The sequence below is a fragment of the Aulonocara stuartgranti genome (assembly GCF_965226115.1).
Source record: "Aulonocara stuartgranti genome assembly, chromosome: 6".
NCBI classification, from domain to species: domain Eukaryota; kingdom Metazoa; phylum Chordata; class Actinopteri; order Cichliformes; family Cichlidae; genus Aulonocara; species Aulonocara stuartgranti.
This window is the reverse complement of record NC_138944.1, coordinates 8311744-8324150: the sequence shown is the minus strand read 5'-3', so window position 1 is coordinate 8324150 and position 12407 is coordinate 8311744. Positions and strand designations below refer to the sequence as shown.

Genomic DNA, 12407 nt, shown 5'->3' with positions numbered 1-12407 from the left:
TAGAAATAAGCACCTCTGCTGCAGAAATGTAAAAAAAAAACAAAAAACGTGCCCTTTTTTTGTTAAACAGTGCAAATTGCCATGAATTCATTTTGACTGATGAGAGTTTGGTGGTAAAATGCCAAGCCCTTAAATAATTCTTCTTACCTAGGAATGTATTATTTCGCATTTGAAAGGCAAGGCAAGCATGCAGTCACACCTAAAGCCTCCACTAACAGCTGAGGCATGTTCAACAGAAAGCATTTTTGGCATAAGATGCTGAAGAATCGAGCCTACACTTGTGGCAGTGATTCAAATTCTGCAGCAGAAGGAGCATGCCTGTCTCCTCTCACGAACTGGTTGGTAAAGGCAAAAAGGCAGCGATAAAGCAGACATACATGTGTAGATTTCAGGAAGCTGAGGAGACAAGCCCCCGTCAGAAATTTAGATTCTTAATAAAATTAAGGAAGCAGAGGAATTATTGAGAAGAAATGGGCAGTGCAGGAATGGGCATCTATTTTACTAGAAAATATGAATTCTGTGTTTATAATGCAGCGCTTTTTGGTAATAAACATCCTTAAACACACGCAATGTTGTGATGTCAGTCAGCAGCTGTATAGCCTTTCCGCTGCAACCATGCACAGACGACCAGAAGAGCTGATAGCCATGAAAGAGCCAGAAAGAAAAACAAGGAAGTCTAATATTAGGACATCTTTTCTCTAGAAAGTCTAAAAAACAAGTGAGCCACTTTGTCAAAGTACTGCTGCTACTTCCCTGGCTAAACCTTAAAAACAACAAAGCAGAGATATGCATGATTCCTAATAAATAAATACATAAAGTGCAATTAACATTGACATGAATAGATGCCAACTTTAAGAGGTTACCTTCTCAAATTGTCTAAAAGTAGCCTGGTGCAGTATTGTCTCCTTATGCTCTGACTTCCTCAAATGGAACCAAGCAAACATAAATGAGGACTGAAGAGCAAATTGTGCGTCTGCCTTGATGTATCAAAGCCAATTTACAGAAAGAAACCTGGAGCATAATTAAGCAAAACCAACTGCAGTCTATGTTGAACTGTTACCTGGTGCCTGATTATATGGGTCATTGGCATTAATAAGAACATTCCTACCACATATTGATGCATAAAATAGATACATTTGTGCAGATTCACTTGAATGTGGCAAAGGAAGTGTCTGATGCTTAAAATATCACTATAGTAGAAATATTTTGTGTAATATTTTTTGACGGTGGGAGAAAGCACAGTTCCTAAAGACTTAATCAGGGTGGCATGAGTGCCCAGCATTCTCTAGTGGGCCCTGCGATCACTGTAGAGCCTGTGGCCAACAGAATAGCAGAATTGATGGGTTCAGACCTGTGCTTTTCACAGAGACCAGGGTCACCACACCAAGAGCACATGTAGTAGATGTGAAAGGGTCTGGAGAAGCTGTGGAGAATGTTATGCTGTCTGAACCATCGTTCAGCGTGACCACTTTGGTGGTGCGTCAATGATGGTTTGGGGAGGCATAACCATAGATGGACACACAGACCTCGACAGGCAACAGGTTGAACTTCAGACTATCCGGAAACTCAGTGATGCCCTGGAGGAGAGGTCCAAAAAACCATCCATCATGTCATTAGGAGCATGCCCTGACATTGTCACAAAGGCTTACAGGCACATAAGAGCCTGAGTTGTTGCAATGAAATTTCGGTAAAAAGGACAAGCCTACTGCATCGTGTTTTCTCTTAGAATTTCAGGGTCTCTTTGAATTTAGCCATCTGTAAGTTGCTATTTTTAATTTCCACCAAATGACGTGGCATCATTTCATTTGAACATTACCCAGTCCATATCAGTACAGATATCCATTGTGATTTTTCCCCCACTGAGATCTGGTGTATTTCTCTGTTACTGCTTATCCTGGTGAACTAAACCAACGGCCTTCTCCGTGTTCCTTTAATGTTTTTGAGCAGTGAATATAGAATAAATCACTGTGGGAATGTATGGTTAAAATGTGATTAGTAGCTAAAGTGCTTTTTGTGTTCGGTAAGACCAGAGAAGTGCTATAGAAATTCCAGTACATAACAATAACTTTAGGTATAGGCTAATGTAATGTTTCAGATGAACTCAAAGTGCATAAGTCTGTGAAAAAACTCTCTAAATAAATGTTCTCAGGAGCTTTTATTAGTCCATCCATAACAACAAACAGAGGCTTAGTACTAATTGCATAATTGTGCTGGGATCAAATACGCATTCAGATAGTTAAGCTACGCTCTAAGTCAGATTTATTTTGTTTCCAGTATCACAAAATCCCCTTTATATTATCTTCCAAACATCATATAAGTTCTAACAGCTTCTATTCCCGCATAAAATATACTGAAATGTAGATAAACTTAGTTTTAGAGAGCAATGGATAAAAAAGACATGAACAAGCAGTCAAAAAACTTCAGCAAAACTTATAAAATGAACACAACCTGAGCCATGTTAGGCACAATGTTTTATCACAGTTGTCCTTATTCTAACCTTTTTTGGAGCACACACACATATATACACAAAAACCTAATAACTGTGCTCAGAGAGCTTTTGTTCACAGCACAGAGTTGTCTTTCTGGTTGCTTTTGGTACGTCATTCAATCACTGCTGCTGACCTAGCCCTGTGCGAGACACTGAGACATTCACTGTGGTTATTATCTGACATGTTGGTATGGAGATGTATTATTCAGTCTACTCAACCAGTGGTTAAGAAGAGAAGCAACAAACACTGTCTGAGATGCCAATCGTTGCAGAGATAGTTCAGGTGTACGCACTTTAGGGAGGGTTCATATTCACATCTGTAACTTATAGCAGGACAAAGCAAGTTTGATGTAATTCAAGCATGAATAAAGGCTGGATTCGTCACAAGTATTGGCTTTCAGAAGGCTACTATACTTTGGGTTTGTTAGATAAAACCGACAACATTCATTGTTTCTAACAACAGGAAAATAACAACATTAACAACTAAGGAGTTGCTAGTTACTGGGTTCTATTCCACACACTATACAGGGAGTTATGGTAAAAAGAATAAAAACTAAAAACAGTATTTTTTCATTGGCTTCCAGGAAGGCTCAGGGTGAAATGTGAGCTCAAAAAACAGAGGTGGGGTAGAGTGTGTTGGTGCAACAGTGACACCTGACTATTGCCAAAACAAACCCAGTTACACAATAAGTATAGACACGAAGCATCAATTTATGAAAATCATTTAATACTGTTATACTGTTAAAATACATGTTTTCATTTACAGTACACTAAATATCTTTATAGCACCGGCTAAGACACAAAATAACAATTACAGAGGTGAAACAATTGTGGTGGAAAGTCTTGGACACAATCATCCCATTTTATATTTCATGTTTTTGGGAGACATTGAGGATTGTGTTGTCGCTTTATAACTTGCCCTTCTTCTTCATCATCTTCATCTTGGTCTTTCTCTTGGAGTGGGAGTCAATGATTAGCTGAGACTGAAGCTTCAGCGCTTCACGCGTGATGACCTTAGCTTTGCCCTCGTCAGTCTCATTCTCTGCAACAGAAGCGGTGAAGTAAGTAGGGACAGTATGCAGTCATTACTGTTGGTGTGTAAAAGGATACCAACTTACTGTCATGGAGGGGGTCATGTGCTTGATCCACAGGTGGTTTGGCTCTGGTGATGTATGCTGACAGTTTTTCTTCACTTCTTATGTACAACTAATAAAGAAACATCAAGTCAGAAATTAAGATGTTTTTTTAAACACTAAAAATCTCAAATTCCATTAAAAATCTGTGAGTCATAAGCCCTGCCCACATTTAAAGCAATTCACTTACTGGCTTGTGCCTTCTTCAGTGTGTAGAGATACAAAGATAGCAACATAAGATTATAGTTTCATTCTCTACAGGTGTGCAACACTAAACACATGCATCCTTTTCTGTTTTTTATGTCACCAGGGGGAACAATGAGTACAACATTTCTGTAACCTTGCAAGTCACCTCCCAAAATTATTCAATTGATAAATAAAGGGACACTGCCCTGTAAGATCGCAGCTATCATAGGGTGAAAGACTGTTAAGGTTGTACCCTGATAAATAAAACATCAAAGTCCACATTCCTAACAGGTGGACATGTAAAAAAAAACTCTTTGAAAAAAAGTACATGTTTATAAAAACGAAGTTCAAAAATCTTTTTTTCATGCCTAAAGATGATCAAAAATACTTAAGAAAAAAATCCTGATTGAGGTTGTCATAATTCATACATGAAAGGGTTAAGTGTAGTGAGCATATCAGCATTCTCAGGTTTGGCCTGTGCTTTGATGCAGTGTTTCCTGCTGCAGAAAACAGATGTTATGTTGATGCAGATGATCTTAATTAATGTTAAGAATAATTCAGCTCAGCCTAACAGCACCAGATCTTACATCCTTCAGAAAAAACAAAACAAAAATAACCTTTTTTATATTTAAAAATATTAATACAATTTAACTAATATAATTTGATATTTTATACTTGTTTAAATCTGCAAAATAATATGGAAATAGTAATAACCTTGAAATAAGGTGTCGTAAACCGCCTCTTTTATCACTGTGACAGAAAATGGGATGGCTATCATTAGCTTTCAGCAAGATGCCTAATCTAGACAGATCATCTGCTTACATACATTTGTACTGTAGTCTGCTTGCATTAATGATGATTGCAGTAACAAGTGTTGCTGTTTCAATTTTTCAAAAGTTTTTTGTAATGAAATGATTTGATTTACTCAATGAATCATTGCAGCCCTTTTAAATACAGTGAATAAGTTAGTTAAAAGCTTATTGAAATTTAACCACCTTATCACATAATACCAGCTACTTGTTTTATATTATCCAATATGATTCTTAACATAGCCCATGTGTTAGCAGTGGTTACTAGGCTTATGTATGTCTACAACATTAACCCTCTCAGGACCAAATTAAGTTTTTTGTTGCTAATGCACAACCAAGTCCTGCAGTGGTACTTCTGAGTAAAAAAACCTCATAAAATATGTATGTGGGGTAATCAGGTTGTTAGGTCTTAACTGTTGCAAATCTGCAACGTCTGCCTGGAGAGGGTTAACTTGCAAAAGCTAAGATGAACAGACTGATCTTTGCCACACTTCAAATTCTCCTTTAGTAGAGGTACAAAGGAAAGCCAAGTAAAGTTCAACTGCACCAGCCAGGCAAATAAGGCTGGACTGATTTCCAAATTATCAGCTCAGAGTTGCGTCAGTTACAAAGATCGTACCATTTAAAAACGGACCTGTGACCCATATTATCAATGTCATGTTTGAATGTCAGGCAGACTGTTGCATGTTTCCTGTCCTCATATTCTCAAAGTGAGAAGGTGCTGTTGAGTGTTCAGTCAAGAACAAACACTTCAGGTGCCTCTAATGGTTACCTTTCCATCCTGATAAGTAAAGCAAAGAAAGCACAGCAGCTTTTACACAGCAGCTTTTACACAGCTTTATGTAAGCTGTGAAAAGCTCAAGCTCAGACAGTGTTTAAATTTCAAACTGTGACAGTCTAATTATTACAAGTTGTCTGACAATGTTCCCAAACGTTTTCCTGTTAATAGCTCTGATCAGGTGTCTCTCAGCTCTTCAAAGGCACCTGTTCATAAGTGTTATACTATATACGTATAATGTTCTAACATTCTCTGTTAATAGAGACACCATGTGCAATGCAATCAATGTTGTGCCCATGCCTTTCCCACTCTGACTACTACATCTTTGCTAGAACTACCTCTGCAAATGTCAACCATGTTTTCTATATCCCATCCAGACTCAGGACCAATGTTCCCTCTAAGCTGCGCATGTGCGCAATTGCACACTGCTGGCACAGTCTCTGCACACAAAAAATCTGCCTTGTGCACAAAAAAAATCTAACCTGAATTGCATTGAATCATGCGATTTACATTTGTATATACCGAACTAAACAACGTGGTTGACAGGCTATGACAGCGTCCTTATGTGCCGACACCGGTGTTTTAGCTAGCAAAGTGGCGTGGCTGATAAGGAGTGAAGCCGTTAATGACAACGTGTACAACCACTGGAGATGTGAGCAGGACAGACGGAACAATTGACGGGAAAAGTGTGGACTTTATACCAGTTTTTAAATTGTGTTGATAGGCCACGTTATACCAGAGGGATTCAGTGCTGGCGTGACCACACGTCTGCTGTTGCTCACAGTGGTCCAAGGGACCGCTCAGGGAGTTTGTGTGTTCGCTCAGACACATGAAAAATTAGAGGAAACATTGCTCAGGACCTGTCTTTAAAATAGCCGTGTTGCTACAGAGGGCCTTTGTCTCACCTTGTTTTTTTCCAGCTCCTTCATTATACCAGCCACATCCTTCCCCTGAAGTTCTTTGTGCAGTGACAATAATTTCTTCTCACACTGGGCCATCAGCTCCAGAACAAAGTGATCAGAATCTGGATCCACTTCAGGAACTGTGTCCTCACTCTTGAAGAAGATGAGTGAACAAACATAAAAAGGAATTACACTTAAAAAGCTTTGTGTTTGAGGGCAGAAAAATATTTTAATATTAGGAATAAGTGATAAACTGGCTATTTCAATATTATGACTGGTTGAAATTGTTAGTACCAGTGAGATGTGTTGAAGTTTGTTGGCCAGGTGCTCAACTCCAGCTTGGGCAGTGTGAAGAGTCTTCAAGAGCCAATCCAGTTGCTCTTTGGCTGCATCACACTTCTGCTGCTGAGTCTGCAGTTGCTGCTCAGACTCCTGCAGGGCCTGCTGGTCACTAATGAAACAGAGAAAGAGCAGAGGCTATCAGACAATGTGATAGCTGTTGCATTAAAGTTTTAAATACATGGCTTACCAAATGTATTTTTATTTGCCTCAGTTGCCCTAAATTAACAGCATTTGTAATAACCAAAATCATATTTATGCTTGAGTTTTTGTTGTTATCCATGAATATTCAATTTCATGGACAACAATTCGAAAAAATTAGTAAAGCACATTATTATTTGTGATTAAGATGTCAAATTACTGTTATTTACTTGCATTTCTGGACATAAAAAACATTTTTATGCCCAGTGTGCCGGCTCAAACCTTTGTATAAGTTACACAGAATAAGTTATAAATTATATTTATCTGACTAAATATAATTTTTAGTTCTTGTAGTTCTGTAGTTCTTGACAGATTTCTAAAATATTTGTGTTTTCTTGTTTTTATCACAAGCGTAATAATAGATTTCAACCATTGTCAAGCAGATGTCTATACTTCACCTGGGGTGTTTAGCCTGTCTAAAATATTTCATCTCCTCAAACTGTTGGCTCAGAAGCTCCTTCTCTTCCTTCAGCTGCAGCAGGACTTTCTCATTCTCTTCCTTCAGTTTCAGCAGATGCTGGTGTGTCTCCTCCTGAGAGTTAAAGCACTCCAGTATCTCCTACACAAACACAAAATGGATGAAAAAAAGAATAACAGCAACTACACGGTGTGTACTAGAATCAGTGGGAACATTTATACCTGTGTGTCTGTGACACCTGTGGTCTCGCTGATGCGCCTGAAGGCCTCCTCAAAAGTAGAAATTTTTTTCAAATCTTCTTCTTCCATCCTGGTGATGATGTGCTGGGCCTCACCGCTTAGTTTTTCTGGCAGAGTTATCTGATCCTGCAGGTATTAATCATTCCAAATGTAAATGACTCTTCTTCCCTTATTATTATTTTACCAAAGAATAGGGAGGCCTTCACTGTGGATTAGGTTTAGGCTGCTCTGCTTTAGCTTTCTTTCCTTGTGAAAATCTCCAGTTATTCGCATCCATACATTTAATACCCCACTGATATAATTACGGCTATACATTTCTTGGTAAGTAAAATTCAATACATACATAATGTGTCACCTTATGTCTCTCACCCTTATATCGACTTTTTCAGCCTGGGCCTTGCATTCCTTAACCTTTTTCCTGTAACTTGCTATTATACACGCCCTCTCCTTACTGTCCTTGTAAAGCAGCTCCTCCCGCTTCTGCAACTCATCCTGCAAAGAACAAGAAGAATGGCTGAAAAACTTGTTTCAGTTCACTTAAACTAAATGGAGACAGTGAAACAAACAGATTGTTAGTATGACAGAATCGTATTATTACCTATAATATAGACCAGAAGGAGGTGTCTGAGATAAGTGTGGACAGACATGTTATCCTCAATCATTTCATTTTACCTTCACAAGATAAGATAAGGTAAGGCAAGGCTAGTGTATTAGTGTTTCCAAGTTATAACTCCTAATTTATAATTCCAGCACATCGTCTAACTTATGATAGCAATAGGGAGTGGATTCTAATTCTTACACTGTATCTTGAAACATTTATGCTTTTAACTCATCACACAGGATATATCTTATAGGTCACCTTAGTAGCTTCTTTGGAGAGCTGTTGGTCATTATTCATGATCTGCAGCCTATTCATCTCCTCTCTTTGCTTCAGGATTTCTGCTTCCAGACAGTCCAACTGGCCCTTGTAAGTGAGACTCTCCTCCTGAGGCGGTGAAGGTGGAAAAGTGAGTGAACATGAAATAAACAGAATCAGAAATAAGGTTGTCCATGTGAGAGAAATAAAGTATTTAGATTACCTGACTGTGATCAAGGAATTAAAACCAAATCAAGACAAAATGTGCACTAACACAAAATTTAATTTAAATAATATTTTAATCATATAATCCTTACGATTTTCAACAGTCAGGTCCTATTGATGCTGTTATTTATTGCTAACATTGTATTTAAATTAGGAACTTATCGATTGACATCCTGTAATTACCTTTCTATTTTGTAGTTTTTGATGGGTTATTTTTTTTCAGCAGGTTTAAAAATTCCTGACCTGGATTTAAAATCTCCACCTGTGTATGTAACAGTGTGTTTGTTTGCACTATAAACAGACAGATCACTTGCTCTATTTCTGTCAAAGGGGCTTTTGATGGTGTGGCAGCAGTTATATATACCGTACTTGCTCTTACAGTAGCAATTAAACCACACATTAAAAAAAATGGGAAAAAAACCTTAAATGTAAATAAATTTGACTGGTTTCCTTGGAAAACAGGAATCAAGAACTAGTATGTCAATTGAAGAATAAACAGGGACAAAAAGTACAGTATCAAACAGAGTCCCATATAACAGTCAACCAAGCGCAGAGTACAGCGAAGATGTACTATTTTCTGCAAAACTGCCAAACAGCAATGAATAATAGACTCTGTACAAAACACTGCTCATGTTTGAGTGCTTCCACTTGCATGCAGGCATCTGCTAATGCATAATGGAGAGTTAACAGCTAGCGTGAATAGCAAAATAATCACTACAAATTTACTGATATTTCAAAAATATCTGAGACAAACCATTATAGGACAATTAACAAATTCTTTAACAAAAATCACATCAAATGAAGATAAGTTTAAGCGTAACAAAACATTTTCTCACATGCTGGACTTACATGTAAGTGATTTTTGAATTTCAGATAGTTAACCATGATGTTCTTAGCTTCCATGCATTTAAACTGGGTTTTCTCCAGATCATTCTCCAGAGTCCGCAGTTTCTAAACATAAACACAAATCATTGGTCATCGTCATCTATGATCTGTCATTTTGCTCAAGTCTGCAAATGAGCACAACAAACAACAAAAAGTAATCCCAAAAAAATTAGATTTTTTGGGGGGGTCAGAGAGGTAATTACCATGGCATCGTCCTTTTTTTTCCGAGTGCGAGCATCAGAGGATACTTTACTGCTGCTGCTCTCTGATTTCAGCCTCTGGTACTCCATCTTCAACTGATTGAGGCGACGCTGGTAGACCTCATTTGTGTGTTTTACAGCATTGATACACTTCCTCTTGAACAGCACTCCTTCATTTAGCATTTCATTTACCTCCTGAAAAACATGCAGGCGTTTGTGAGGAATGCGGTACAGTCAATAAAACATACAATAAAACTATATTTACTGACACTGTATACAGTAATGAAAAAGAAAGTTTTCACGGGGTTGTGAAAAACTATGTACACCGCTTTCTAGTGGAATTAAGTGGATGAGTAATTACACACTTGATTAACTGATCATCAACAAGTGTGATCACCTGTATATAAACACATTTTGCCAGTTTGCTGGTCCAGCAATCATCCTAGGAGTAGATGCAAATTAATTCTGAGGTCAGGCTGTGCATTGGTCAGAAAATAGCAAAAAGACATTAACCTAATTCTGCTAAAGGATTCAAGGCTTCTTTATTGTCATTCGCATCACATGTTTACATAAGGTGGAACGAAATTACGTGCACACGGTCCCGGAGCGAATGAAACAGAATAAGAAGAAACAATAAGAAGTAATAGGTAGTACAAATAAATGGAGTGCAACAACCTGAGTAATATAAATGCAAGTATTAAAGTAATACAAATAAAATAAATAGAGTACAACAACCTGAGTACCAGTATGGAGTATAGATATAGCAGCAAACGGGCATTATGTAAAGGTGTACTTAGTTTATAGAAATCAGTAGACTGCTGTGAAAACTTTCTTCTATTTAATATAAAATAGGAAATCCCATCTTATTACACTTTGTTTTTTCATGATGTGTATACTGACTTCCTCTCACCTTCACTGTGCTGTTGCAGAAGGCCTTCCCCTCCATATCTCTGTTTTTAAAGGCCACTTTGATTATATGTTCATCAGGCTAAGAGGAAAGACAAGACAATGACTGAGACACATTTGATCTGGATGACTCCTTGTGGGGAGTGCAAAGCATTTTTTAAAATCTCTTGTCTCTGTGTCTTTTATTTTGATGAGTTTTAGTTTATTAAAACACTGCACTTCAGGACACTTTTTTCTAATGTTTGACTTTTACCCAGTAGAAATGATTTTTTACAAGTGCAGATTAACCTGTATTTTGCTGCCAAAGCCGTGCCCAGGTGCAAGTCACTACTAGCTATACAGACTGACATAAATTAAAAGCAATAAAGCATAAAGAAAAGCAAATGAAGCAAAAAATAAACACTGAGAAACCACTTCTAATTAGTTGTGGTATGTGTGAGATTCCTAATTTTCCTAATGTCAGGTGTTGCTCAAAAGAGATGTACCAATCTATGGATCTAGGGTTAAAACTTTCCTTCTTGATAAAGTTTATAGTTAAGACCCTGGACCCTCCCTCAGTTACCCTGCAATAGGCTTAGAGTGTTTCTTCTTCACTTACCTCCCCTCACAATCAAGTGGCAGTGGCAGAACCACAATCCCTCCTTTAGCCTGGCTCTGCTGGAGGTTTCTTCCTGTTAAAAGGTGGTTTTTCCTTGCTATTGTCACCAAGCACTTGCTCGTAGGGAGTCGTTTGCTTGTTAGAGTTTTATCTGTATTATTTTAGGGTCGTTAGTTTGCAATATAAAGTGTCTTAAGGCAACTGTTTTCGTGATGTGGTGCAATATAAATAAAACTAAATTGAAATAAAATGTGCCCAACCTTGATCTGTAACCTTTATTATTTCAGTAAGTTGGATTTATCCAAATTTCAGACCACTTCCCCACAATTAAAAACATGTTTCATGTTTAGTTTGTTGTGATCTGATCGCCTTACTTACAGCCTTAGTTTCTGCCAGCTGTTTACGCAGATTCTCGTTCTCCTGCCTCAGCTGACGGATGAACTCTTTTTGCTTCCTGGTGGTGGCCTCAGTCCTCTCATAACGTAATGTTTTTTCGCCCTCTGGTGGACAAATATAATACTGCATGGAAATAGGCGATCCATAACTTTATACTTAATAGCTCGCTTATTTTATTCGACTTAATTATATGAATTATAAAGCATTAAGAATTCATGTATATTCATTCACGCTAAATATGGCAGTTAGCTGGCTGATTCCAGCTAACCCATGCCTACTAGCATGAAATTAAATCAAGGCACCCACTGCATTTCAAACAAACATACCAAGAAATTTGATTTTACGCTGAAGCTCCAGTTTCTGATCAGATATGCTGCCACTGACCGCCATTTTTGTGAGTTAGCACAGAGTGCGCAAAGGAGAAATTATCCCGTATTTCGTTTTAGCTTGAGCTAACCGCAAAATTCCGGTATGTTTTACGTGCACACGTTGCCTAGCAACATGTACATTTATAACGGGACTGAAAGTTAGGGATCTTTCGAGCATTCCTTTTTTTAAAAGCTGTATTTTCTGTCTCAAAAGCCCACAAGTCTAGTAGAATTATTACACTTTCACAATTATTCTAATTATAATAATGTACGTTGTATGGGCTGCTGTACCTCAGAATGAATGCTGAGATTTAACGGCTTGACGGCCGTCGTAGAGACGGTTCTCAACTTGTTCCCTGTAGAACCCTGTTATAGTGTAGTAGTTTTTACCAAGATAAAGATATTTACAAAAATAAAATTATTTTGTATGTGCTATTTCATTTTATGTAAATATTACTGTTATTTGCCAACATTATCAAG

General features: G+C 37.8%; 1 protein-coding gene across 3 annotated transcripts; it reads right to left on the bottom strand.

Annotated features, from left to right (window-relative positions):
- Positions 1 to 2999: 2999 nt before the first annotated feature.
- Positions 3000 to 12263, bottom strand: LOC309708104 (outer dynein arm-docking complex subunit 3-like). 3 transcript variants are annotated; one of them, XM_082535871.1, is made up of 13 exons: positions 11542 to 11629; positions 11164 to 11236; positions 10570 to 10647; positions 9663 to 9854; positions 9424 to 9525; positions 8353 to 8478; positions 7863 to 7985; positions 7476 to 7619; positions 7235 to 7395; positions 6591 to 6747; positions 6300 to 6449; positions 3607 to 3694; positions 3003 to 3530 (listed from the first exon to the last, which is right to left on the bottom strand). In XM_082535871.1, the coding sequence occupies exons 3-13, from the start codon at positions 10603 to 10605 to the stop codon at positions 3397 to 3399; spliced, it is 1413 nt and encodes a 470-aa protein (XP_082391997.1). In that variant the 5' UTR covers positions 10606 to 10647; positions 11164 to 11236; positions 11542 to 11629; the 3' UTR covers positions 3003 to 3396. The 3 variants fall into 3 exon arrangements, with proteins under 3 accessions (XP_082391996.1, XP_082391997.1, XP_082391995.1); XM_082535869.1 differs by lacking the exon at positions 11164 to 11236 and adding an exon at positions 11886 to 12263 and having other exon boundaries at positions 3004 to 3530; positions 11542 to 11663; XM_082535870.1 differs by lacking the exons at positions 10570 to 10647; positions 11164 to 11236 and adding an exon at positions 11886 to 12263 and having other exon boundaries at positions 3000 to 3530; positions 11542 to 11663.
- Positions 12264 to 12407: the final 144 nt, after the last annotated feature.